The 26,535-nt window shown below is 38.3% G+C and overlaps 1 protein-coding gene across 2 annotated transcripts in view; it reads left to right on the top strand.

Moving 5' to 3' along the window:
* ryr2b (ryanodine receptor 2b (cardiac)) overlaps positions 1–25,745 on the top strand; it is a 66,310-nt gene extending 40,565 nt beyond the window's left edge. For both annotated transcript variants that reach the window (XM_067610441.1, XM_067610440.1), the window contains 39 exons: positions 204–285; positions 669–799; positions 952–1,272; positions 1,495–1,732; positions 2,155–2,242; positions 2,355–2,441; positions 2,590–2,751; positions 3,238–3,300; positions 4,177–4,305; positions 5,374–5,486; positions 6,358–6,454; positions 7,074–7,204; positions 8,016–8,067; positions 8,980–9,033; positions 9,304–9,403; positions 9,725–9,804; positions 10,462–10,538; positions 10,690–10,763; positions 11,078–11,158; positions 11,466–11,554; positions 11,877–12,005; positions 12,122–12,226; positions 12,484–12,565; positions 12,682–13,961; positions 14,145–14,209; positions 14,419–14,560; positions 14,705–14,791; positions 14,996–15,202; positions 15,409–15,539; positions 15,815–15,857; positions 17,290–17,420; positions 18,237–18,297; positions 18,664–18,810; positions 18,999–19,133; positions 20,343–20,499; positions 20,775–20,839; positions 22,845–22,945; positions 24,340–24,391; positions 25,431–25,745. In XM_067610441.1, coding sequence (XP_067466542.1) covers positions 204–285; positions 669–799; positions 952–1,272; positions 1,495–1,732; positions 2,155–2,242; positions 2,355–2,441; positions 2,590–2,751; positions 3,238–3,300; positions 4,177–4,305; positions 5,374–5,486; positions 6,358–6,454; positions 7,074–7,204; positions 8,016–8,067; positions 8,980–9,033; positions 9,304–9,403; positions 9,725–9,804; positions 10,462–10,538; positions 10,690–10,763; positions 11,078–11,158; positions 11,466–11,554; positions 11,877–12,005; positions 12,122–12,226; positions 12,484–12,565; positions 12,682–13,961; positions 14,145–14,209; positions 14,419–14,560; positions 14,705–14,791; positions 14,996–15,202; positions 15,409–15,539; positions 15,815–15,857; positions 17,290–17,420; positions 18,237–18,297; positions 18,664–18,810; positions 18,999–19,133; positions 20,343–20,499; positions 20,775–20,839; positions 22,845–22,945; positions 24,340–24,391; positions 25,431–25,526 — 5,465 coding nt within the window. In that variant the 3' untranslated portion in view covers positions 25,527–25,745. The remainder of the gene's footprint in view (positions 1–203; positions 286–668; positions 800–951; positions 1,273–1,494; positions 1,733–2,154; positions 2,243–2,354; positions 2,442–2,589; positions 2,752–3,237; positions 3,301–4,176; positions 4,306–5,373; positions 5,487–6,357; positions 6,455–7,073; positions 7,205–8,015; positions 8,068–8,979; positions 9,034–9,303; positions 9,404–9,724; positions 9,805–10,461; positions 10,539–10,689; positions 10,764–11,077; positions 11,159–11,465; positions 11,555–11,876; positions 12,006–12,121; positions 12,227–12,483; positions 12,566–12,681; positions 13,962–14,144; positions 14,210–14,418; positions 14,561–14,704; positions 14,792–14,995; positions 15,203–15,408; positions 15,540–15,814; positions 15,858–17,289; positions 17,421–18,236; positions 18,298–18,663; positions 18,811–18,998; positions 19,134–20,342; positions 20,500–20,774; positions 20,840–22,844; positions 22,946–24,339; positions 24,392–25,430) is intronic.
* The last annotated feature ends 790 nt before the right edge of the window (positions 25,746–26,535 follow it).

Genomic DNA, 26,535 nt, shown 5'->3' with positions numbered 1-26,535 from the left:
CTTTGAAACCAGGTCTCATTAAGTGTCTCAGTCATGGCCACAGAGCAGCAGGAGCATATTGTCTCCCTTACTAATATTGTGACCTTACAGGAATCATTCTCAGAAGCTATCTAGCTAGTCCATTTCTTTTTGTCTATATGCTATCAGCTTCTGAGAGAAACCTTACAAGGATCTCATCTCTATGTATCACCTTGTCTTTCCAGTGGGCAGTATTCAGGTGTCCTGTTACAGGATCCTCAACAGCCTTTACTCTATTGGCACCACCGGCAGCATCTACATGGAGGGGTATTGCCTATATTGCAAAGACATTTCAGTTTCAGAATGTGCTGATGACAGTCATGTCTTCTTTTAATCACGCTTTTTCTCCATTTAACATTGATACTGTTATTTTTCTCATGTAAGCTTTCAATTACAAAAGTGGCTTCTTAAATGTTACCTTAATACTGTGTGTATATGCAATACGTAGAAATTATTAAATATATAAATTAACACTCATTGATTATAAATTATTGTTGGCTATTAATAAATGTAATAAGGCTAAGGAAAGATAAGAAAATATTTGAACCTGTGAGACAAAATTAAGCAGCTGGCAAATAAACTCTGAAATGTGTGATAACATTAGGACAGCAGTCAGTCTCATGCCTGTATAACAGTGAGTTTCCATTCAGGCAGAGGCCAGCAGCAGGTGCTTGTGTAGCAGCCCTGACTGGAGCTTTTCCTGTATGTTTCCTGGAGCCAGCCCTCAACCAAAACAACCCTTATTCCATCTATAACACCATGAGTGCTACTGAGAGAGAAGGTAATAAGCATACAAATGCACAACTGAGTAGACACTGTTCCTTTCAACCACATTTTGTCCTTTTATTTTTTTGGTCTCCCTGAACATTTCACACCTCTCTTATCTTATCCCTCTCTTTTCTATGTGTCATTTTCCATATCTGCTTCTGCTAGAAATGGAGCTGCAGGATCAGGTGGAAGACATGTTTCCCCTCCTGCCTTCTCTGGAACAAGCTTTGGGAGAAGTGGAAGAGTTGGCAGGTGCTGGAGCTGGAGCTTGCCAGGCCCACTACATCCATATCACGGAGGTCACCTTGCCCATGCTGTGCAGTTACATTTCCCATTGGTGGCATTGGGGCCCCGAGGGCCAGCGAGACAACCCAATCTGCAGCTCTGTCATTCCTCAGCATGGGAGTGACTTACTTGGCAACATCCTCCGTATCATCCACAACCATGTGGGTGCTAGCCATTGTGAATGGATGAAACAGCTGGCAGGTATTGTGGTCACATACAATTCTGTTCGTGTTGTGTCTATATATGTATATATTTCTTTATTCCACATCAGTTATGCCTTTTATTCTCCTTTTTCCTCACTATTAACAACCATATCAGTATGACTGTCAGTCATACAGTACCAGTCAAAAGTTTGGACACACTTTCTCATTCAAAGGAATGGGAAGGTGTGCCCAAACTTTTGACTGGTACTGTACATCTCAGTTTTTTCTCAGCCAATCATATGTAAAGCCCGCGGTGAGCTGTTAAAGAGCCACTTCCTGCCACTGATGGAGAAGTTGAGGAAGAGGGCAGAATGTGTGTTGCTAGAGGAGGAGCAGATGAAAGCCGAAAGGTGTGATACCTCTGAAGCAGAGCTGCAAATACAGGAGAAGTTCACAGTGCTGGTGCGAGACCTCTATGCCTTCTATCCCCTTCTCATCCCATTTGTGGATTCTAATCGGTAAGTCTTACCACCGTAGAGCTTGGATATGAAGCTTATTTTCTGAGAACTTTAATAAATTTTATATTATATACCACATTTCACCCCACCAGAGGCTGGTAATCATCTTGTCCTTCACAAAACTTTTGAACATAAAATTTCCATCAATGTCAGCTGAAATGGTATAACATTTAGAAAAAATATATCTTCATGATTTAGTTTCTTACTCAAAGTTCCACTTTTTTCCTGGAACTGTCAATGAACCATCAACCCTTGGTGAGTTGTAATTACTGAAAAAATATATGTAGAAAAAAGTAGTTTTTTACAAAATGAGACATGTGGCAATGAGTGATTATTTTAGTTATTATTTGAGGCCTATGTTGATCTTCACAGCTGTACATTCTGTGATGATAATGTGATGTATTTTGGACTATCTGTCTCAGAGCCAGCTGGCAGAAAGAGTCAAACCCTGAGGCTGAGCAGCTGTTCAGCATGGTGGCAGAGGTCTTTATATTCTGGGCCAAATCTCATGTGAGGATGACATGTAATATTGTTTTTATCATTCTTCTCATGCCAATAAGCGAACTTCTACTTTATCCTATGAATCATGTCATTTTTTTTGCATCTGTGTTTCCTACAACAGACTTTCAAATGGGAGGAACAGAACTATGTGGTCCAAAACGAAATCAACAACTTGGCTTTCTTGGTCAACAGTGACAAAATGTCCAAGGTCAGCCAAATTTATTTGTTGACCTCATGACCTCTCTTTGCATCATAGATATTATTAGTAGTTGTATGGTAGTCATAAAATGTTTGTTTGCAGTTGTCAGTTTAGTCTGACAAATGTTCATTTATCTTAATGGCTTCTCAATACTCAGTTTGACCATGAGAAGAGGAGGACAAAGAGAAAGGGAGATCGTTATTCCACACACACCTCTCTCATTGTTGCTTCCATGAAGAGAGTGCTCCCTATGGGACTCCGGGTTTGTTTTCCAGGAGACCAGAGCCTTATCATGTTGGCTAAGAACAGCTTCACTCAGGTTGGTTGGAAATGTAGACAATACCATCATTAGTGTAGTCCCCATGACAGAAGCTTTTAAAATATGAATCATCGTATTTCTTTGATAATCTGCAGTGTGTTATGATTAACTGGGTTCCCACAGGTCCTTGAAATCCTTGAAAGTTTGTGATTTGAGAGAAAAAAAAAAATCAAGGCCTTGAAAGTTCTTGAAAGCAAACATGAAAAGACATAGGTCATTGAAACTGCTTGAATGTATATATTTTGTGCAAGAATAAAATATTGTTTGCTATGCTGTGTTAGAGAAGGCAAGAGATTAATTAGAGAGAGTAATAACCCTGGATCTGTGTCTCAAACTATGCCGTGTTAGGTCCTTGAATTTGAGGGAATCTGGCCTGGGAAGTCCTTGAAAAGTCCTTGAATTTGATGTTTAAGTAGGTGTGGGAACCCTGGATTAAGATATCCCTGTTGTATAGATGTAATACTGGCCCTTCTTTACTTTTCACAGAAGAACACTGAAGATGAGATTCGGGAGCATGTTTTTAAAAGCCTTTTACATCTTCACAGTCAGGTAAAGACTCCCTGCAAATGTGTCAAATGACTAAGATAATCTGTTGTAATACAGTACATTTTTGGGGTTTTATTTCTTTGGGTTAGAAAAAAAGATTCTTCAGTCTATCCACATTCGGAGCAGAAATTAAGTGCAAATGAAATGAAAGGGAAGATATGTTGTGGTTGTATGACTTCCTGTTCTGGATTATCCTCAGTTGAAATATGAATGAAGTGCATATTGTTTCTACAGTCTGCATATTCATTGACATGCCTGAGCACGTGTGACTTTTAATTAAGGAAACAAGTGTATGTTAAATCAAACTGAAGAACACTCTTGTAGCCTGTAAAATCCAAAGCTGTGATATAATTACAGTACTGTACAGAATATGCATGCAGTATTATTAAATTCATGAGTCAGTGATAAATATGTTTATTCATAAGCCAAGGATGAAAAATGCACAAATATTGCTTCATTATTAGCATTTTTTTAAATAGAAATTTGGTCATATTTTTGCACAGATGTTGCTCCTTTCTCTTTTGCAAAGAAATGGTCTGCAGTCAGCCTGTATTGTTGTTGGGAGTATGACAATTCAAGTAAATAAAATAGCAATAGGTAAAGCAAGATTCAGGACAATAACTTGATTCCTTAATAATGTTTATTACCTATTTTAGACCACAGCTCCTTCATTCAGTCTTTCATGTGTTTTGACCTGTTTAAAGTGCTTGCTTTGAACAGCTAATTCTCTTTTCTCATTGTCATAAACCTCATTTCGCCCTCAGGATCGAGGGCCTCTTGAGCAGCACCTCTTTCTAAAAATACTTTTAATTGAATGGTTGAAATAATAGCACTTTTGAACAAAATAAATAAATGTGCCATTCTTATTTCTCTTTAAAGACGTCAAAGTGCTTGCAGCGGGAAACCCTTTATTCAGAACACCCGAACCAGCAAGGGGTCACCACTGACGCCCAGAGGACTGTAGACAGGATACTGGAAATTGCTCGAGTTCTTCATTACCTGGACCAGGTGAGCTGCTGTATCTATTGTATTCATTCAGAAATGTTCTATTTCAAATCCACCAAAAATGTGTACTTACTACTACAGTTTACTGACACCAGTGAACTGTAGTAAACTGCAGTGGAGTGACAAGAATAGTGTCAAGAAGACATTTCGTGGGCCAAACATTCAATTTGATTTTCCGCTGACCAAGGGGCTAACGTCTAGCTAGACCTCTGCTAACATTAATGGAGATAAAATAATTTAATTGTGTGTGTTATCAGACCAAATGGATCAAATTCTCATAGTGAAACAAGTCATTTCGTGGGTGTTGTGTGACGCGCAAAACAATAGCCACCGTTTTACGGCTGCAACATTAGCGATGGACTAGGCTAGGCTTCTCGCTGCCAGAAGGGAGACAAAAGTCCCACACTCCATCTTTAACATTTGTTAGTTTGTTCATTTTTAATATATATTTTTTGGGGTATTTTATTAGATAGGGACAGTAAAGAGAGATGACATGAAATGAAGTGGGAGAGAGGGGGTATGACATGCAACAAAGGTCCGCCGCCAGACCTTAACTGTGGACGTCGCGGTTATGTGTCATGCATCTTAACCAGGCTACTGGGGGGGCGCCTGTTGTGAGCTTTTATTTTGAATTTTCTGTGTGTGTCTAACCTTCCTGAGAGCCATCTTGATGTGAAGTCCTTGCTGGGAAATTGAATAAGACGATTCTGAGCAGAGAAACATGAATAATGAAGTGAAGATTCTTCTAATAGTGAAAAAAAGTGTTGCTGAATTGTTGTTCTCATTTAATTTCAGCTCCGCTGGCATTAATTCATTTCTAAGAGTTGTCATAGGACTATGTTAGAATTTGCTTCCTTTTCAGCTGTTGGATATTACAAGGTGTGGTGGCTAATGATAAGAAACATGTCCTTATTCCAAACATAAATTTATTTTCAGTATGTTACATCCAAGAAAGTAATGCCTGCAGTGCTAATGCATGATAAATGCAAGACAAATGCAAGACCCCTTACATCATTGGAGGTTCATTTGCACTGCATTGTTGCATTTATCTATCTCTGATTTTGGGTTCAGGTGGAACATCCACAGAGAAATAAAAAACCTGCGTGGCACAAGGTCCTATCCAAGCAGAGAAAACGAGCAGTGGTGGCCTGTCTAAGGATGGCTCCCCTCTACAACTTACCCAGGTACAAACACGTTACGTATATATACAGATGCTTTGGAGCCACAAAATCACTGTTAATACTCAGGTTAATTGCTTATTAAATATTAGTAATATTCACTTTGCACTCAATGAGCCTTGCCGTGGGGAGATAATGATCCAGTGATGGGTAGGTTTTAGTGTAGATGATTGTATTGGAAGTAGTCTTCTCAGTCCTCTGAAATTGTGAAGGAATAAAAGAGGTGGTAAAAATAATGAAATTAAGGTTAATCATCAAGTTAACCTTTAAGTGATACGGTTTTTAAATCGCAGTAATTTTGTTGATACATTAGCTGAAGGCTTTAATTTGATCTGCTGATAGGAACAAACCATAATTTAATATCACACATTAAAATTGATTCTTCACCCAAGAAAGAACTTTTTTTGCAGTGAAAATGTATGAACGTATACAGTAGCACCATGAGACCACACAGCTATTTAGGTATGTAAATGGCAGCTCTGCATCATACAGGAGACACTACTGTGATGAAAAGGTAATGTAAATCAGTCACAAGCATGTCATGTCCAAAGGGAGCTAACGTATTTGCATATGAAAGGCCTCTGACTGTATGCGGTTTGTAGGTGATGTAGAAACATTAATTTGGTGTTTGTGTGTTGTGAATTATAGCTGTAGTGTAGCACTCTTAAGTCTCTGGTGGATGTAACAATCATCACCTCAGATAAACATAAGAGGCCTTGATAAATGATTTATAATGGGCCTATTCTGTGCTTTATTATGGTTTATTAATTTTCTTCTATGCTACCTGTTTTTTAATCTCTTTTTTGCATTTGTGTAATGCAGATAAGACAAAATCAAATCTCTTGTTGTCTCTTCACCCTCCCATCTCCCTTCTCAGGCACAGAGTGATCAACCTGTTCCTCCAAGGCTATAATAAATCTTGGATATCAGCTGAGGACCACAGTTTTGAGGAGGAGCTTGTGGAAGATTTAGCTGTGAGTGGAAAAGGATAAAATAATTCTATAAAACTTTTGCATTATTCATGTTTTTTAACCTATGAATAGGACAAATATGGTAAAAAAATTGCTTTTGATGCTTATTTATTGTCCCTTTAAATTTGTTTTGTAGGCTATGAAGTTTAATGTATTACTAGACCAAATCACACCACATTATAGGCAAGAGATGAGTACTAATGTAGTGTTGTGCCCATTCAATCCACACCCACCTCTGTTCAGAACCAGCTGTCTGTCTGAGCTTCTGAGGACAGCGACTGACCAAACTGTCTCCACCAGACTGACTGATCGTAGAAATGTACTGAACAAAAATAGTTTGAGAAATCATCTTTTTTATTTATTGATTCATTGATTTTATTTACCGGGTGGGTTCGGGGAATCAGCCTATAGTGAAACCAGCAAGCTCATAGCTATGCTGGAAAACATTCAGGCCTGTGACTGTGTGTTCATGCTGTGTATGTTTGTGTATATAGTGTGTGTTTGCCAGAGAGCAAACCTGCAGTGTATAAATGTTAGTCAGCCACCAGAAACTTTGGATAGCTGGTGTGTGACAATTTTTAAGAGCACACATTAGTGTCTTTACTCTCTCTTCGGACTGCAGAAGGGAGGAGTGATGGAGCTGTGTGGAGGCGACAGAGAGGAAGAAAGGGATGTGAAAGAAGGTGCCAAACCAATCGATCCCCTCCTACAACTCATTACACTCTTCAGTCGAAGCGCCCTGACAGAAAGGAGGTGTGTGTGTGTGTGTGTATGTGTGTATTCATTATAAAAAATCACATGCAGGAGAAACCCCCCATTCTACTTTTATTACTACTCAGACCCATCATCAAGTGTGATTTTTTTTTTTTTTTTTTTTTTTCTGCCCAACATCCATTTTTTTCTGAAACCCTTTTTCTGAAACCTTTTAATATGTTTCAGTTGTCTCTAGGTTGACCTTGCAGAACATATTTTTTTTAGTAGAAATTTTAAAAATGGAAATCGTGGTAATATTCCTACAGTATTCCAATAATTTTAACCCATTTTTTTAGGTTATTCATCGACCCTCTTTTGATCTAATGCTTAACTTATTTGTCAAACAAACTTGTGAATATGTATTCTTATAGCATCATGCACCTTACATGCCGCCTGAGAGCATAACATTAAATTTACCGTGTCATTATAAAGACATCACGGGTGGGAGTGGAAGAGCACTTGCACTTGCACTGTCACACCAAAGATATCAAATATGATCACATCGGCCAGACTCCAGTCGCACCGGTGTGATAAATAAAAATGTTCAGTGCCACATGGCAGGCTTGTGAAAAATGGTCACACTCTGCTATAGATCCACACACTGCCTAGGAGCGTTTTGAGGTGGTGCTGCATTCAACTACTGTATATAATCAAGGGGGATCACGTTAAAGCACTATGAATGGGTCTGGTGAGGACCTGCTACAGGTCGGCCCAGATCCTGTCATTGATTAGCCGGCTGTTTTTAGCATGCTGTATCTGTTAATTATTTTACATGTACTGATATTATCTCATCTGTCTTCCCTGTTCACAGGGAGCTTGGAAATGACCATCTGTATAACTCCTACGCTGCTATTATGGCCAAGGTAAATGTGAGAGTGATGTCATTGGTAGTACCTAAATATTAGTGAATGTGTTCAACTCATGTATGAAATCATTTTAATTGTGCATTATTTTAAAGGGGTTAATATAATAATGGTCCTGGTTCTGGAGGACAGAGGAGTGCTCAGTAGGGGGGTAGAAAATACTTACTAAAAAGTACTTATATTTTGCAAACTCTGCTACAAAGGTTGCTTTGGGTTGATGGTGAGTTTCCAGCATTTGACAGCAATAAACACTGAAGAGACCTATACTGAGCATACTGCTTTCATGTTTTTGCTTTTAGTCTTTGTGCCAAAGGTAATATATAAGAAAAACAGTTGAGTTGAACTCAGAGGACTTGGTTTTACAATCCTGTGTTGTTGTAATCAGCAATCATTCCTTCAGTGGAGGTAGGGGTAAACGCTTCATTGGGCTCATCAGGTGGGTACCGTCCTTCTTTGGTGTTTCGTTGATATGCCCACGCAGCAACAGAACTTCAGGAGGATAAGTGAAGTCCGGGTTCTGTCGATGATTCAGTCCTGTTTATGCGGACTGTAAATTAGCCCTTTTGTTCTTCTTCAGTTGCTATATCGGAGTACTTCAGCTTTTTGCGTTCATATGCTTCACCGACTGCATCCTTCCTTCATTTTGTGAGTCTCACCACAGGATCAGGTCCATTCTGAGACTGGTTATAGTAATCTCTGGTGGAAAGGTGTGCTTCTAGTCTAGATCAACCTTCATCTTCCAATCCCAGGCTGTATCTAGTAGGCGTGATTCTTTTATTGCTGAAGGACCTGGTGAAAAGATGCCTGAATTAGTGAATCAGTGAAAAGGTGTGTTTGTAGGTTTTGTATCTCCATAGTGATTCATTTTCTCCCCTTTTTTTAATGGCCTTGTTTGTACATTTGCTCTCCCAGAGTTGCCACACAGAGGATGATGACGATGAACAACAGGAAGTGGAAAGCTTTGAAGTGAGTAAATGGGTTCTATTGAAATTGATGTTTAGTGCTTCTTCCATACAGTTTTTAATCTTGATTGGATTTACTTTTTTCATCTTATTTTTTTCCATTGCAATAATAATAATAATACATATAAGAATCAGTAATATTTGAGACATTTTAGTTGTATTTAATGAATAAAAAGTATGAACAACTTAGACAACTCAAACTAAGACAAATGAATAATAAAAAGCTAATAAAATGTATTATTTGAAACAATGAATTGTCCTGTTTGTGTCTCAGGAGAAGGAGATTGAGAAACAGAAGTTGCTGTACCAGCAGGCCAGGCTGCATCATCGTGGAGCTTCTGAGATGGTCCTGCAAACCATCAGCGCGAGCAAAGGTAGGAAAAGTTAACTACTGAAGTAAATTTCTGATATTAAGGTTTGTGTGTGGCTTAGTTGATTGGCATCGTTTCTTTAGATGAGCCGGTTGTGAGCGACTTCATGACTCCCTGTCTCAGTAGCTGAGATTAAAGTAAAGCTTTTCTTTGTGATTCAGTTCATGTTCAGTTTCCCGAGATGAAACAGATGAACAGAGATTAGCCGTCGGTGTGATTCGCCCCTGCTTTCAAATATGTATCGTGTAGCAGTCATGTAATATTTGAGTCATTTTGAATAAGACTGTATGTCCTCTGATTGTGATTAATTTCACATCCCATCAGGGGCCATGGGCTCCATGATTGCCCCTACACTGAAGCTGGGTATTGCTGTTCTCAATGGAGGGAATGCCACTGTTCAACAGGTACTGCTTTAGTGTCTCCCCAAAAGCTGTTCATGGTTGGATCCATAAAATAGGTTTGAATAGTCATTGTATCTTTGACATTAGCCATTTCTCCCTTTCAGAGAGGGACCAGAGATTTTAAGAGATTCACGGAATAAAAGATTATTATAATTAACACAGATAAAATAAAGTAGAGGTAAGATTAGATCAGGTGACACTAAGAAAAAACGTTATTGAAGCAGCTAGATTAAAACGCTTGATTAACTGCACGCAATTGGAAAAATATGAAATATGAGTGCAGTAATTCTTCATATAAAAACACAAAGCACAAATATTAAAACTAGAAATATTAGAGCTGTGAAATATAATATTCATTGAACAGTTGTGGACTTTGGAAGAAGTGGGCTACTGTTGCAGCAGCTACAAAACAAATGTGATGATATTAGTTTTCAAGTCATGGTGACACTTAACGTGTTAACTCTCTACAGATCCCATCACTACAAGACTATTTTTATTAGTCTTTATTTCTATGAAAGGCCCTTTCTTCAGCATCTGGAGTGTTTCCCTATTCAGAACATGTCACTTTTAATAAAATAGTAATTTGAAGCAAATCTGCTTCAGATGAGATCCTCCTGCATTTATCATATCAACCTTGTCTTTGATGCTTTTGTGTGATAGAAAATGCTGATTTATCTGAGAGAGAAGCGAGATGTTGGCTTCTTTCAGAGCACGGCTGGACTCATGCGGTCATGTAGGTGAGTGAATATAGGAAAATTCCCTGACAAGTCCTTTCAAATGTCAAGAAGGCTGACAGGCTTCACATTCTGATAGATAAAAAATGGTAAGAGCGCAAAAGCTTTGCTTATCCTTTTGTATATGTGTGTGTGTGTGTGTGTGTCTATCCAGCGTTCTAGATCTGAATGCATTTGAGAGGCAGAACAAAGCAGAAGGATTAGGCATGGCCATGGACGAGAGCTCAGGTACTGTATTCATATGGAAATAAAAAAGAGCTATTTCTGTGAAGCCATGTCATAGCAGTAGAGCCAACTGAGAGATCCTTGGCCACGAACATACTCTAAATTCACACTCTAAATTCCTTTTATTTTGCCTTTCGCAGTTTTGAATGTTATGAACTGCTGTCTCCCTTCTCTCCATTGTGGCCTGATTTCTCTGTTCTCTTTCTATGGTCTCTCATTCATTCTGTCAAACCACTCCTTACAGTATTACTCCTTCCCTTTGACCTTGCCCTTCATCCATTTATTTCTTGCCATTTTCTGCCCGTCTTTTTTCCCAGGAGAGAAGGTGATGCCTGATAAAGACCTAACCTGTGACCTATTCCGTTTTCTACAGCTGCTCTGTGAAGGACACAACTCAGGTTATTTGTCCTGTGCAGAATCCATTTACACACTGTGACAAAGTTCACATGAATTATATTAATGTCTCCAAAATAAAGGATCATTTATAACACATACTTAAAGGAAACAGCCTTTGTGTTTCTTTTTTTTTGCCACATTTAAATTATGGTAATGAAAGCTTAGTATTGATTTGTAATTGCTGTGCAACAAATTGCTTTGTGCTCTAGTTGAAGTCCATTTTACAATTCAATTGTCCATGCCAGATAAAATACATTACAAGGCTTTCATGTTTAATTCAGCACGCTCATCCTTTTTTATATGTGTTAGATTTCCAGAATTACTTGAGAACACAGACAGGCAACAACACGACTGTCAACATCATTATATCCACTGTGGACTATTTACTAAGAGTACAGGTAAGCCTAAAATGACAAGTCTTCCTTTGTGATATCAGACAAACTAACCAAACCGAACTACAGTAGTACACAGCTGTTCCAGTTATTGTTTAGAAATATTTGTATGACCATTATGGTTTGATGATCACTGCAAACCTTAACTGGGCTACAGTGTGGATAGAGTTAAACCTGCCATCACATCAATTATCTACTTAAATACTTAAATTCATCATGATGTAATCATAACATTACATTTAGTCTTTTATTGATCACAGTGATACTTCATTAGTTTAATTAGGCCCATGAACATACTGATATTTTTTTTTCCTATGCAATACTATAGGAATCAATCAGTGACTTCTACTGGTACTACTCAGGGAAGGATGTGATTGATGTACATGGCCAACACAACTTCTCCAAGGCGATAGATGTGGCCAAGCAGGTCTTCAACACGCTCACTGAGTACATACAGGTTAGTAAGTTTCCATTCCCTCTAGGTATAACAACATCTGCCTTGTGGCTTTTACTAGTTGAGATGTTTCTTGAAATTAAAGTGAAACAGTTCACATTATCTATGTTTGCATTAAGGGCCCATGTACTGGAAACCAGCAGAGTCTAGCTCACAGTCGGCTGTGGGATGCGGTGGTGGGTTTTCTTCATGTGTTTGCTCACATGCAGATGAAGCTCTCTCAGGTATAGAACATTGATTCAATGACATTTAATTAACTTTGTTCCCTGTTGCTAGAGGTGATAGTGAAGGGTTTCTACCCCAACCCTTCTTATTTTTTGTCTGCTAGCTGTGTTGATACAAAACTTTTATTGTTAGTCTATTGTTGCTCTTGTTATAAACTTCTCTGATAATGTGTCCTGTAAATGTGTAAAATTTAAGATGTGAAATGAATTGTCACTATGTAAAAAATGTAACTGTAAATATCTGTTCTTAAATACAGGATTCAAGGCAAATTGAGCTCCTGAAAGAGCTCATGGATTTACAAAAAGACATGGTTGTGTTTTTGCTTTCCATGTTAGAGGGTAAATTTTCCACATATACAGCTATTTCACAATTTATGATCATAAATGAGTAACAACTAAATTAAATTATCATTAATCCTGAAATGTATTCCTCTGCTTGGCTCTCTTCCCTGCAGGTAATGTCGTCAATGGAACAATTGGAAAGCAGATGGTGGATATGTTGGTGGAATCATCAGGCAATGTGGAAATGATCCTCAAGTTTTTTGACATGTTCCTCAAACTTAAAGACCTCACCTCCTCAGACGCCTTCAGAGAGTACGACCCTGATCGTAAAGGATATGTCTCCAGGAAGGACTTCCAGAAAGCCATGGAGAACTGCAAGCGTTTTTCTCAAGACGAGACTCATTTCGTCCTGTCCTGCATGGACACCGACGATAGTGAAATCCTGGATTATGAGGCCTTTGTGGATCGCTTCCATGAGCCGGCCAAAGACATCGGTTTCAGTATCGCTGTTCTCCTCACCAATTTGTCTGAACATATGCCCAACGATTCAAGACTAAGGACATTCTTGGAACTGGCAGAGTGTATCTTGACTTACTTCCAGCCCTATCTGGGATGTATTGAGATCCTTGGCAGTGGGAAGCGGATTGAACGTGTCTATTTTGAGATCAGTGAATCCAGCCGCACACAATGGGAGAAGCCTCAGGTCAAGGAGTCCAAGAGACAGTTCATTTTTGATGTGGTCAATGAAGGTGGAGAGAAAGAAAAAATGGAAATGTTTGTCAATTTCTGTGAGGACACCATCTTTGAGATGCAGCTCGCAGCCCAGATATCTGGCTCTGACTCTGGAGAGCGATATGCTGGAAAAGGAGCAGAGGAAAACAAGAGTGAAGAGGAAGACCTGGACAAAAACGGAAGGTTTTTCATGTATCATTGGTGGTTATTGCTGACATCTCTACTTTCTGTCAAAAACCTGAAGGCACTGATGAAAATGACTCTCAAGGATATCCTCATGTCAGCTCTTTTCTTCCTCAGATTCATTTTAATGGCTGTGGTACGGTGTATTTGTTTTGTTGTTCGCAGCATCATATATGTACTGTACATAGCCTTTGTCAGTGGCGGGCTCATAGAGGGAGCCAAAAGGATGAGAATATCGGACTTGCTCGGTGGTATCCTTGAGCCAACGCTTGATGAGGTCATGGAGGTGCCAAGTGTTGTGGAGCAACTGAGGAAGTACTCAGCCAGTTTCTCCTCACAGAGAGAATTGAGGGAGATCAGGCAGGTGACCTCCCCCAGGGGGCTGGATGTACTGACAGACATATTCGGCCTCAAAGTGAAGAAGGAGGGAGGTCAATACAGACTTATAACAGGGGATCTCACTGCCAGTCTGACTGACCTGTTCAACACAACTTCCAAAACAATTAACACCACTTTTTCGGATAAACATCAGGGGATGGTACGGATTCATTTGTGTCTGTGGATACACTTATATTGACAGATATAATAATATTTGACAATCAATATGCTGTATTTCTCACAAGTTTTTTTTTTGTTACGTCTAATTTTCTTAATTTTGTACAGCTTTGATGCTGTGCTGATTCAAATTAATTTTTAATTTCCTTGATTTTACGGCCTGCAGTCCAAGGCTCACATCACCACAGAAGAAAAAGGGGACGAGAAGATGTCTGAATTAGAGAATGCAGAGTGAGTCGGTCTCTTGTGCATTCTTGGTCTAAAACCAATAAAAAATATGTTAAATACGTCAAATTAAGCATAGAGGTGTTGATGTCACGCTTCATCGCAAAACAAACACTAAAAAATTTAAAAAAAGTCTGATTTCATGATCTCAGATATTCTCTTTTCAAAATGAGACTCTCTAACCTTCCCTCTGTTTGTGTTGGGGCTATCTTCAGGGGGAAGGGATCTGAGGAAAAAGTTGGGAAGGAGAAAGCAAAGGCAGAACGGAGAGCCAGGAGATGCTCTAAGTCAGAGGAACCAGGGAGCCAACATTCTGCCCTCTGGGAAATGATAAGCACTCATAACAAGAGCCTGCTGGTAATATACAAATACACTAATGCATACAAATACTGACACAGATAAGGATGCACAATTACAGTACATCCACTTCAATTTGCATGCTCAGATATAAACATATACAGGTAGAAAACACCTTAATGTTTTTGTCCCCTTTTTATCCAGAGCTACTTTGCAAGGATTTTTTATAATATGCGCCTGCTGGCTCTATTTGTCACCTTTGCAATCAACTTCATCCTCCTCTTCTACAAGGTGAGAGTGCGCGTGTGAAATAAATTCTAAAGTACTAAATTGCTTCACTTGGAAAGGTTAAAAAGCCTTTATTGTTAGGTTAATTGTAGAATCATAATCATGCTGCATATAGATTCCTTTGAGACTGTATAACTATTCATAAGCAAAGGTTTAACTAAAGTGAGAGTATTCCTAGATAAGATAAAAGATAACTTTTGTTCCCAGGTGGCATCATTGCCCACACCACAAGAAGAGGAAGGATTTCTCACATCTGTTTACAGCGAGGACTCCGCTACTGAAGACGACAACGAGGGCAGAGTTTATTTCGTGCTGGAGGAGAGCAGTGGATACATGGAGCCATCTCTACTTTTCCTGGCTGTCGCACACACACTTATCTCCTTCTGTTGTATTATCGGTTACTACTACCTCAAGGTATATCGGCTTGAACATGTAATTTTGCAGATATAAAATGAAACCACTTACATTTTCCATTTCATTTCAGTCCATCATATACTGTAGATTTACAGTATATTTTAAAAATCGCTGACTAATTGAGAATAGAGCACATTGTGTGAAAAAATGGGCTTTGACCCAACAGCGATCTGTCTATTCAAAGAGACAAATGATGTGACTGGCAGGTACCACTGGTGATCTTCAAACGTGAGAAGGAAGTGGCCCGAAGACTGGAGTTTGACGGGCTGTATGTGACAGAGCAACCCCCTGAGGAGGACATCAAAGGCCAATGGGATCGACTGGTCATTAACACACCGTATGTTCATTGCTACATAATCAACTGGGCTGATGTCATATTTGAATCACCATTTTAATAAGTTCAAATAATGTTTTTCATACTAACATGCTCATACAAGTATGTTACATGTATCATGTTTTACACTTAAGGTTTTATAAATTCGCTGCTGGCACCTATTTATAGTCAGTACATGTTGCTACACAAGTTTTTCACTCAGTTATGTTTCTGTTTCAATAGTTTCATTACTATTTTCCATATTAATATTTTTTGATACTATTTGTTGTTCTTTTCAGATCATTTCCTAGTAATTACTGGGATAAATTTGTAAAGAGGAAGGTAAGATCTCCTGAGAAACTGTTATTCTGCACGGCAAAAATATTATGTATTCTATTCTAAATGTGCTTATGCTTGTATGTAATTGTGTGCATATTTCACTCGGTGACACTGCATTAAGAAACTAACTGATATTTAATGAACCGTTTAATGGCAGGTGTAATTATTCTGCTATCAGGTACCAAATGATTTTATTGTCTCCAGAGAGAGATAGTGCAATACTTTCAGCTTCCTCATTTAGATGAACTCTCCTGTAATGAAGGGAAATTAAATTCTTTTTTGCTTTAAGAAACTCTTTGGTCAATTTTTTTTATAAGGAGATCTTAGTTGACTTGGAGAATTTTCAACTAAATGAAAGAGAAAAAATCTGGATAATTTGTTGTAGGAAAAATGAATCAAAGGTTTGTTAAAATAAACTAAAATTTTACTAGTTCAGCGATCAATTAATCAGGACAATTGGGACCAGCTATTAAAATCCTTTAGTCTTCAGATCTTCACAAGCAGCAACTCTCTTCTACTCCTCAAATAAAAGGCATCAGAGCAGCAGCTCACAGTATGCACCTTCACCAGAGGACACTGGCTGGAAAGAATATCAGCCAACACTTTCAAATTATATTGCTACTGTATTTAAGGGGCACTTTTGCAACTTTCTTTTTCATCTTGATAACTTGATACATAAAGCATAGAAATACACTGTTAATTTGTAGAGTAATTTAAAAGTGAGGTAAAATAGCTTTTTATTGCCACAAACACCTGCATTAGAAGGAGTGAAAGTTGCCATTAAGCCCATAATGTCCTTTGAAAGAAATATATTGACTTTCGAGACAATTTGGCAGAGATTTTTTTTGCCACAGGGGAGGCCACTTGGTCTATATAAAGTATGTCTGGCACTACCCCATTACATTTAATACTCTGTATTGCATCATTTTAAAAGCCTGCAGTAAAACAGATGGTACAATATAATGCTTTAAAGTGCTTCTGGGAATCCACTTTTGAGTTTGGAGGTTGTACAGTAGATATTACTTATAAGTGCTTATGTTTGTGACAAAATGGGCCATGTGATAAAACTAGACTTTGGTTGGCTCTTATTTTAAGTTTATAAGTAAATTGACAAAGCCACAACAGTACAATAAAGAAAACATCTGCATTTGTTAAATAATTGATATTTTAAATATTTACTAGCCAAGGTTTACTGTACACAACACACATATTTTAGTTGGAAGATAAAGAGCAAAATATAAGCCTACATAAATACTATTTATATAAGTTTGCAGTCAATGAAAATAACATGGACCAGAGTTACCATCAATTACTGACACAGGTTGTTCAGAAGAATTCAAACAGTAATCTCTTCTCCTTCGTCATCCAGATGAAAAGACTCTCAAAAACTGTTGTTTCAGTCAGTGTGTGTAAACTTGTCTTCTTACTCTGTCAGGTGATGGACAAGTATGGTGAGTTTTATGGCTGTGAGAAGATCAGTGAACTCCTGGGTCTGGACCAGGCTGCTTTAGACTTCAGCTCTGAGAGAAAAGACAGGCTCAAGAGAGAAACTGCCTGGAGTGCTCTGTGAGTAGATAAAAGATAAATAAAAAAAAAACCCAAGTCTTTGAAATTCTGCATTCATAAAAAGTATCCATGGAAAACTGCAGCTATTTAGTCATTTATTTTGCATTGAATGCTGTTTCTCTCTGCTTGTTTTTCATACAGTTAAGTTTAACACATCACAAATCGAAGGACGAGATCTTCAAAAAATGATCATTTGTGTTTTTATTTCAGTATGTTGAGCATCTGGCCGTACACAAAGCAAATTGCAGTGATGATAATCATGTGGGATACTGTGTCTCTCTGGAAAATAGCTGCAATAATGTTTGTATACAGGCAACTTAAAAGAGAAATGTTCATAAAAGGAAATCAATACAGCAAATTCTGTAATACCTTTCATTAGTAGAGGTGAATGGGAACCTCACATGGCCCCTCCAATGAACATCAACAAGATGGGCTTATTTACTATGTCGAGCTCTTGTCTGGGCCTTGTTAGTTACACCTTGAAATAACATTTCAGACGATCGCTTCGCTGCTGTCATCATTAATAGCCTATGTCATTATTAATAGCCATTTCACTAATATGTGTATGTGTTTGTGAGGTTGTATGTTTGTGTGTGTAACCATAGCAAGGGTGGCCAGACAAAAGAAGGTCCTAGAACATTATGTTGTACTTGAGGAAGAACAGGACATTCTGCAATGAAGTCACATTAACAGACAGGCTCTTTCAGAAAAGACGTTGTAGCAACATGGGTCTGATTTTAGCCATGAACATTTTGACCTTATTCTCTAGGTTCTTGTCATCATGTATCTTTCTGATAATGTGTTTTTTTTTTTCAGATTTAACTCCATTGACATGAAGTACCAGGTCTGGAAACTAGGAGTTGTATTCACTGATAATGTAAGTCCAGTTGGCAAAATATTCTCTAATAATTTATGGCGTAACTTAGAGTCTTTGTATATGCCCTCATGTTCGTACAAAGCCAAGATAAATGTGGTACTTCCTGCAATTTATGTTAAAAGATAATGTAATATGACTGAGCAGTGTGTGTAAAACATATCTAATATTTTATGACTCGTCTCTCATTTGTTTGATCTCTTGTCCTGCTGTTGATTTTGTTTGATACAATTGCGCATGCTGCAGAAGTGACGATGGTAATATCCTGTGATTCTGCCTTATCTAAAATACACATTTGTCTCTCTATCTGATCTTGTAATCTATATTGCCTGTTTTTATACGTGTATGTGCTTGTGTGTGTGCTTGCAGTTCTTCTTGTACTTGGCCTGGTATATGGCCATGTCGGTTCTGGGTCATTATAACAACTTCTTCTTCGCTGCCCACCTTTTGGATATCGCCATGGGCTTTAAGACACTTCGCACCATCCTTTCCTCTGTAACACACAACGGAAAGCAGGTGTGTGTGTGCTTGCGTGTGTGTGTGTCAGTCTGTCTTTATTCCTCTATCCATCTGTCTTACAAGCATATGATGTTTGCTCTCACGCTGTAGGCTGTTACTGGGGGGGGGGTTCTCTGAGATGAAGAAGTGTATTAAAGCTCATCTGTCTCTGTCTTGCCATGTGTAATTATGTGTGTGTCTGTCAGTTGGTCCTGACTGTGGGCCTGTTGGCGGTTGTGGTGTATCTCTACACTGTCGTGGCCTTCAACTTCTTCCGGAAGTTTTACAACAAAAGTGACGATAAGGACACCCAAGATATGAAGTGCAATGACATGCTTACTGTGAGTTAAATTAGCATATTGGCACACAGACATATATACTCAAGCACATACACATAGTAATCTCCATCTCTATCTATCTCTATCTCTCTATATTTATCTTTCTAACACAAACACAGCCACATACCTAATTTTCTCTCTTCTCGGATCGAGAAGGTGGAGGAGGATTCTGACAGTGATCCGTATTGTTGAAGTGAGAACAGCCTCTCGTCTAACCCTTCCACTGCTTTTCCATAAAATGATGGACGCATGGATAGAAAACAGCCCCTCAATCCTCAGCATAGCTCTTTGTTTGGCCGTTCACAACATTAACACCCCACCGCCTGCTCTATTCTAATGTGGGCTCCACTGTCACTCACGCAAGCAGGCGGATGGGCAGCGATAGCATTTGAATAAAACCCTACTATTATAGGAGGCAGGTGGTATTACAGTAAATCCTCAGTCACACCTCATTGTGTTATTGTTTATGCTTGACTTTGAGCAGCACTTTAGCAACAGTGATTTTCAATACCTTTCACATCATTACAACACCACAACAACAATTTTCCAGACAAGTACGATTCAAAATGGCAAAAATATTTATCTGAAGATAACAAAAAGACATTTCACTCTCTACTGACATTTCAGTCTTCTCCTGAACTTACAAAAAAAAAGCACCAGTTTCATATATTGAATTTTCCTTGAAACTTTATCAGCCAGTACAGCAGTCAATGTTTATTTTGTTTTGTTCAAGTTTCTGGTGGAAAACATCATCCTTGGCACTTAAAAGCACAGTAAAGTCCCTGCTAGCAACTTGACTGTTAATTATTCTTGCCTCATATTCTTACATAAACCTCCTTATGGGGCAATGTACTGTCTGAGGCGAAGAATATTGATTAAAAATCCCCCTACCATTCTGTGAAATTGTGTAAAAATTAAATTGCCGCCTCCTCCCCAAAAAAGCATTGAACATAGAGGCAGGCATGAATGCATTAGACAAATTCTCATTTTGTTTTGGAACTTGAGTTTTCAGCATACAGTGTTTAACCTTGGAGTTTGGACAAACAACTTTATTACTTTACATTTTCTTTACTTTCCATCCACTGTATCTTTGTCAAACACAGTCAGAGAGCATGTGTGTCTGATGTGTATGGTTTGAGTCTCTTATGAGAGAAGGTGGAATACATGCTATATGATAAATGAAAATATATTTTATTTTATATTTTATTTCAGTGTTACATGTTCCACATGTATGTGGGAGTGCGTGCAGGTGGGGGCATTGGTGACGAGATCGAGGACCCTGCCGGTGATGAGTTTGAGGTGGAGCGCATTGTCTTTGACATCACGTTTTTCTTCTTTGTCATCGTCATCCTCCTGGCCATCATCCAGGGTGAGTCACACAGTACAGCTCAGCTTGAGGAAATGTGCATTTCTGAAAAATGCATTTACATACGTATACCATATGTATGAAGACACAAGTGCAAACAATATATTCACCTTTTTTGACCAGAATACATTTGATGAATTTTTCATGTGGGATGTGTTTATCCCCCTGAGTCCTTAAGTTTCACTGACACCTCCATTCAGACACAAGCACAGCCAATGCATATGTGTACTTTTGCACAAACAGATACACAGACACACATAATCATGTTCTTTTTTCAGGCTTGATAATTGATGCCTTCGGGGAGCTTCGTGACCAGCAGGAACAGGTGAAAGAGGATATGGAGGTGAGATTTGACACTTTGTCTCTCACACACAAACACTCACTCTTGAGTGCACGCACACTTGAACCCTGACATGTACTTTGCAAACAATTTGACTGTGTTATCAAAGTTGTTCGGTATGCAATGCTGCTTCAGATTTAAGTACAAAGACTATTCAAGGATAAATGTACTGTAAATATTTGATCCTCTTATCCGAAGGCATGTCATACTACACAGCACGTTGGCTGATATGTCCCTTGCATCTCTAGGTCATTGTAACAATACTGATTTTAGCAGCAGATTCAATGAGGTCGGTAGCTATATAAGCTTGAGGCTTTAGGTGTGGGTGAAGTGGTGACTGTGCATGTACAAGATTAAGTAGATTCAGATGTTGTTACGGGAGCTTGTGTCACAGGAAAAGATCTTACGATTGGCCATAATGAGAGGATACTATTATCTCTTTCTCCTGGATAATTGGTGGGTAATCACTATAGCATATTTAATCTAAGAAGAACTAATTCCTGTTATTTAAAATAATTTTCGAGTATTAGTGGCACTAATAGAATATACAGTTTTGATAAAATATACATCACTTGCCGCCTGTCCTTGTTACTTTCAGTCTCTCCTCTCATACAGGCTTGTATACTGACACAATTAGCGTTGTTAGAGAATGTAAAGTTAGGTGTAGCCTAATAAGTAAAGGCTAGATGCTGTAGGATACAAATTTCTTCTTGATAATGATTCCAAAATTGCATTGAGTTGCTGAACCAGAGTTACATATAAAGCTTGTTTTGTTGGAGTCTGTGGAGTAGTTTTATTTACCACATGCATATATCCCTCAGTGATATGCCTCTAAAGGCTGTAACAGCTTTGAAGAGAACCTTACCAAAGCAGATTCTGCAGGTTGAACAAGTAAAAGAGGCTATATTGTGTAGTCAAGCAGGCTGACAATCTGCAACCGGTACGAAGTCAGAACAGAGTCCAAAGGTGCAAAGAGGCAGGCAGGTAATCAAGGCTGGACGGCTGAGGAAACAAGGCAGCATAGCTGATCTAACAAACAGTGGTGAGCTACCCTCTAAATGCTGAAGGAAAGGGTACATATGTGATGTCACTGAGCACATAGTTCCTACAGTCACTCCCATATGAGTGGCAAACACACAGTAGCCAGCAACTGCCCTTGTGCAGTCATGTGGAAAAAACACATCACATGAAAAAAAAAGAAAAACAGTAGAGCTGTTGTGCATTTGAATGTAAAGCAGATTCAGAAAGAATTCAAACAAGCACTGTGAAATGATTATGTGGAGTATTATATTATAGTACTAGTAGTAATAGTATTGTTATCAATATATAATATTAGTATTGTCATTGTTTTTTTTTCTGAAATCAGTTGTGTGCTTTCATTTAGTCTCTATATAGTCTCTTTCCCACCGTGTGAGTGTTGCAAAAAATAAAACCACAGTGACGCAGCTTCCTCTGCTGCAGTGGTCCATTAGCAATAATGAATCAGTCTGAGCTGTTACCTCTATCCTCCCATAATTTCTACCCATAAATAGGAATGACCTAAAATACATATTGCATTAACCCCAAAACATAATTTTTGTATTGCTTCTTTTCATGTCATGTCATTTTATCAGCACAAACCTAGTAAATATTGACAAAAATAATATGACTGTTTAGTACCCAAAAAGGATGCAAAAGCTCAGCAAAAAAAAAAAAAAATCTGTCTTGATGAAAACCTGGTTAGCGAGTAATCCTGGAAAGAATTAGATTGCTCTTATTTACAGTCTTTTGTGGGGGTCCTTTGAGTGTCTTTATTAAAAGAAACAACTTGAATGTTTCATATTGTTTTACCAGCAGCCTAAATACCACATTTGAGTCACAGAGCACTAAAAATGAACTCTGGTCCTTAGTTTTGGATTTTTGGATTTTTGGATTTTTTTTTTTTTTTCTTCAGATACACTCTAGAGATCATCATGTTTGTCCAAGCCTGTCATGAACCATCACATGTTTTACTTTTCTCCTCCTACAGACCAAGTGTTTTATATGTGGAATGGGAAGTGAATACTTTGATACAGTCCCTCATGGATTTGAGACTCACACTCTACAGGAGCACAACTTGGCCAACTATCTGTGAGTTGATTCATGCTCACTACTTTCATGCCTGGCTTTGCGATTGTCTCACACTAATAATTTTGCAAATACTAAAACTCATAACGGGTTATATTGTTACTAAAATGGCAGGAACTGTGTTTGCTATGTTACCTTTCACAGATATAGTGAAGTGAATATTCTGCATGCTCCACCATCACTAAACCTTTATAAGAAACAAAACAGAACATTAAAAAACACAACTATACCTCAATCAGTTTTCTAACTGGTTAATCATTCATCTAATTGTCTATTTAACAGTATGTCATAAACCATCGGCTTGTTCTTGGTGTAAAATATTAAAGGCCGTATTATGCTTACCTCTCCATTAGCCACCTCAGCATCTTTTTTTACTAATACGTGCATCGGTTTGTAATAACAATCAGCTAAAAAGCTGCGTACCTCGCAGTCGTAGCAACAAATGCTTAGGATCAAACTTAGGTAGTCTGAGATGAAGCAAGAAGTCTTGCGTTTTGGTCCTTAGGCTTAAAATGTCGAGAAGCTCCACCACCATACAAATAATGGCATGAGCAGTTAAGAATCAACCAATCACAGGATGCTAACACATCTCGTGGCATCCATACTATTCACATTGATCATTTTGGATTACAAACAACGTAAAACAGTGGAAAATACAGTAGAATACCATAGAATCCATTTATACTATGTAGAGAAAAACATGACAATACAAACAAAAACATGATGCAAACTAACTTAAAAACCAATAAACGTTAGAAAATGTCTATATTAGTATTAAAAAATTTTTTTTTTTTGCATATATAACACAAACCACACAAACGGTGTACATCACCTTCATGGATACACAATTGATCACCAAGTTAATGGACACCTTTTCCACTATATGGATGGTTAAATATGGTAATTTTGAGGGTGTTGGTGCATTATGCACTGCTGCTACATCAATAATTGCCATTGGCAAGAGCTTATAGAGTCTAATTAGAATGGATCCTGTGTTTACATCCTCTGACTGATCGACTCTTCCTTGCTCACGTCTGTGTATATACGTATAACGGTGATGCCTCTTAACATTTTAAGCTTCCTGACCGTCAAAACTTGTAATTTAATTAACTGAATGGTAAATGGTCTACAGTATTCCTTGCTTCAGTCATCACATATTTGCAAACATTAAAATAAATATTTAACCTGATTGTCAAAATGAAGCTGTAATCCCTGGCAGTACTTCCACTTGAAATGCCTAACAACTGTTTCCATAAGCAGCACAATCCTAGGACTTTTGCACAGCTTTTAGTTTAATGCTACACCTTTCTACTCAAGTGTTTATCCCTCCACACTGAATACGAGTAAGTGTGGGAGGTATGTGAGTAGCTACATGATTCCCTCCTCTGTCCTTACAGATTTTTTCTGATGTACCTCATTAACAAGGATGAAACTGAACACACGGGGCAGGTATAAACGTTTTCTCTTCTGTTTTAATACATGAACAAAATGAAAGTAAGAACAGTGTGTGCTCTTTGAAAGCACTTAAACAATCCTTCTGTCATTGCCAAATCTCATATTCCCTAATATATCCACAACAGTTCCTGTATGTTTCAGTGACCTATTAATTCCAGGATTTGCGATGGTAATGACAAAGCTGTAGTGTAACCTTTTCAACTAAGACAGAATCGGCATTCACTCTGTCTCTCAAAAGCCATATCAGTCCTGGCACGCACATTTTATGATAATATACATGCCCAGCATATCCCTTATGATTACAATTTCTCTTTTTACTCATAAACCATTGCAATATTAAAAGCTATAAATTTAAAATGAGGGTGTTCAAATTGCCAGTGGGCAAGTTCTTTAATTCACTTGTCTTATCTTTTCACTATACAACATATTTTACATGACCTTTTTCAACATCGATTAAAGATGAGTGCTTTAAATCAAGGAAAACATTTTCACTTTTCACCATGTTTTAAAAAGCAGCATTTCCCTCTCTTTTTTCTCTCTTGTCTCTCACATTTTATGTTTATAAATCTATGAAAGCAATGTGCATCAGAATAGATGACGATTAGCTCAATTCAAAATCCTGCACAGTGTAGTATAATAATGACATATCCATTGTTTGAAATAATTTAAAATTTATCTTTGTGGCACAGAATGCATCTCGTATGTGATGCTGCAAATTTGATAAAAGGAAGGAAATATTACATTTTTATCAGCCCAAAACATTTTAGACAAATGGGTGCAATTTCCAAATTGAGTTCAGTCCTGGGACTCATCTCTGGATATAATGTGTGTATTCTTTCAATGAGGCATATTTCTCACTATATTTCTCAGGTGTAGATTAAATTTGGGGGCTGCTAGGTGGTTATATAATGTTGTTTTTTTATGTGTGAAAAAAATCAGGCCAGACAAACTTTGTGACAACTTGAAATTGTATTCTATAGCTTTGGCAGAGTAATGACTTACAGACATATTACTACTCTGTTGATTTTACTAGGAATCCTATGTGTGGAAAATGTACCAGGAGCGTTGCTGGGAATTCTTTCCTGTGGGAGACTGTTTCCGTAAGCAATATGAAGATCAACTGGGATGAAAGGAAATCTGAGAGATCTAAAGCCTCCCTAGATAATGTCATCACACAGACGCCACCTTGATTGATGCCTTTGGACTCACTAAATTACCTTGAATTTTGTGTGCGCACTATATTGATTTTGGATTTTGGAGTGGCTTAACCTTAACGTCTGCGTTCTGTATCTTGATGCACAGCACACATTTTTCTTAATTATATTTATTAAATAATTTGGAAACTTAAGATGTGAACAGCTTGTTTCTTTTCAGATACAAAGTTAACATGCTGTTTGTTTTGGATCTTTTTCAGTCTCAAGCAGTCAAAGCTAGCTATCCAAATTCAGTTTCATGACAGTTTGCTAGCTGGATGTGACTCGTGAGCTCATGTTTTGTGAATGATGTGATTTGTCTTTCTAATCACAGCCTCACATCCCTTTCCCCTGTGTGACATCCAGATAAGCACTCTCCCTCTGGCATTTGTTCTTTTTACCCTCCTCTACCCTGTTTCTTGAGGCTCTCTCTTCTTGCCTGTTGTGCTCATCTCTCCAGGATCCTTCTCCTCCCCTCGTCTTTGCCACTCATTCTCTTTTTTTCCTTCCTTCCGCTGTCTGCTCATCCCTCATCTTCAGCTATTTCCCCTCTCATTATCAGCCAGTGTGCAGCATGCCAGCAAGTCTCCCAGTGCTCGGGTCAAAATATTGCCATGGAAATGGATCACTGAGCTTAACGACATGATTGACCGCTGTCTCCTATGGCCAAGAAAGTCTCTAGGGAATTCTCGGGTATAACTCATTGACTAAAGGACCGTGGCAAGTTTTGTTAAACCGATAGAAACTCACACTGAGTATGCATGTGTGCACAGAGCGTACAGTAACAGCTGGATGACAGACGTGGGAGTGCCACCTACAGATATTGTCCTCATTATGCAAAGGTTGAACACTGAGCTTACACAAGTCTGCTACTGATATGTGTTCATGTTGCTTTTGAGTACTAACTTTATGGAGCCCCTGAAAGGTCACAATGGGCTCTACAGA

Source organism: Thunnus thynnus, chromosome 14, assembly GCF_963924715.1.
Source record: "Thunnus thynnus chromosome 14, fThuThy2.1, whole genome shotgun sequence".
NCBI lineage: Eukaryota > Metazoa > Chordata > Actinopteri > Scombriformes > Scombridae > Thunnus > Thunnus thynnus.
The sequence above is the reverse complement of the archived record's forward strand: the minus strand, read 5'-3'. Positions and strand labels throughout refer to the sequence as shown.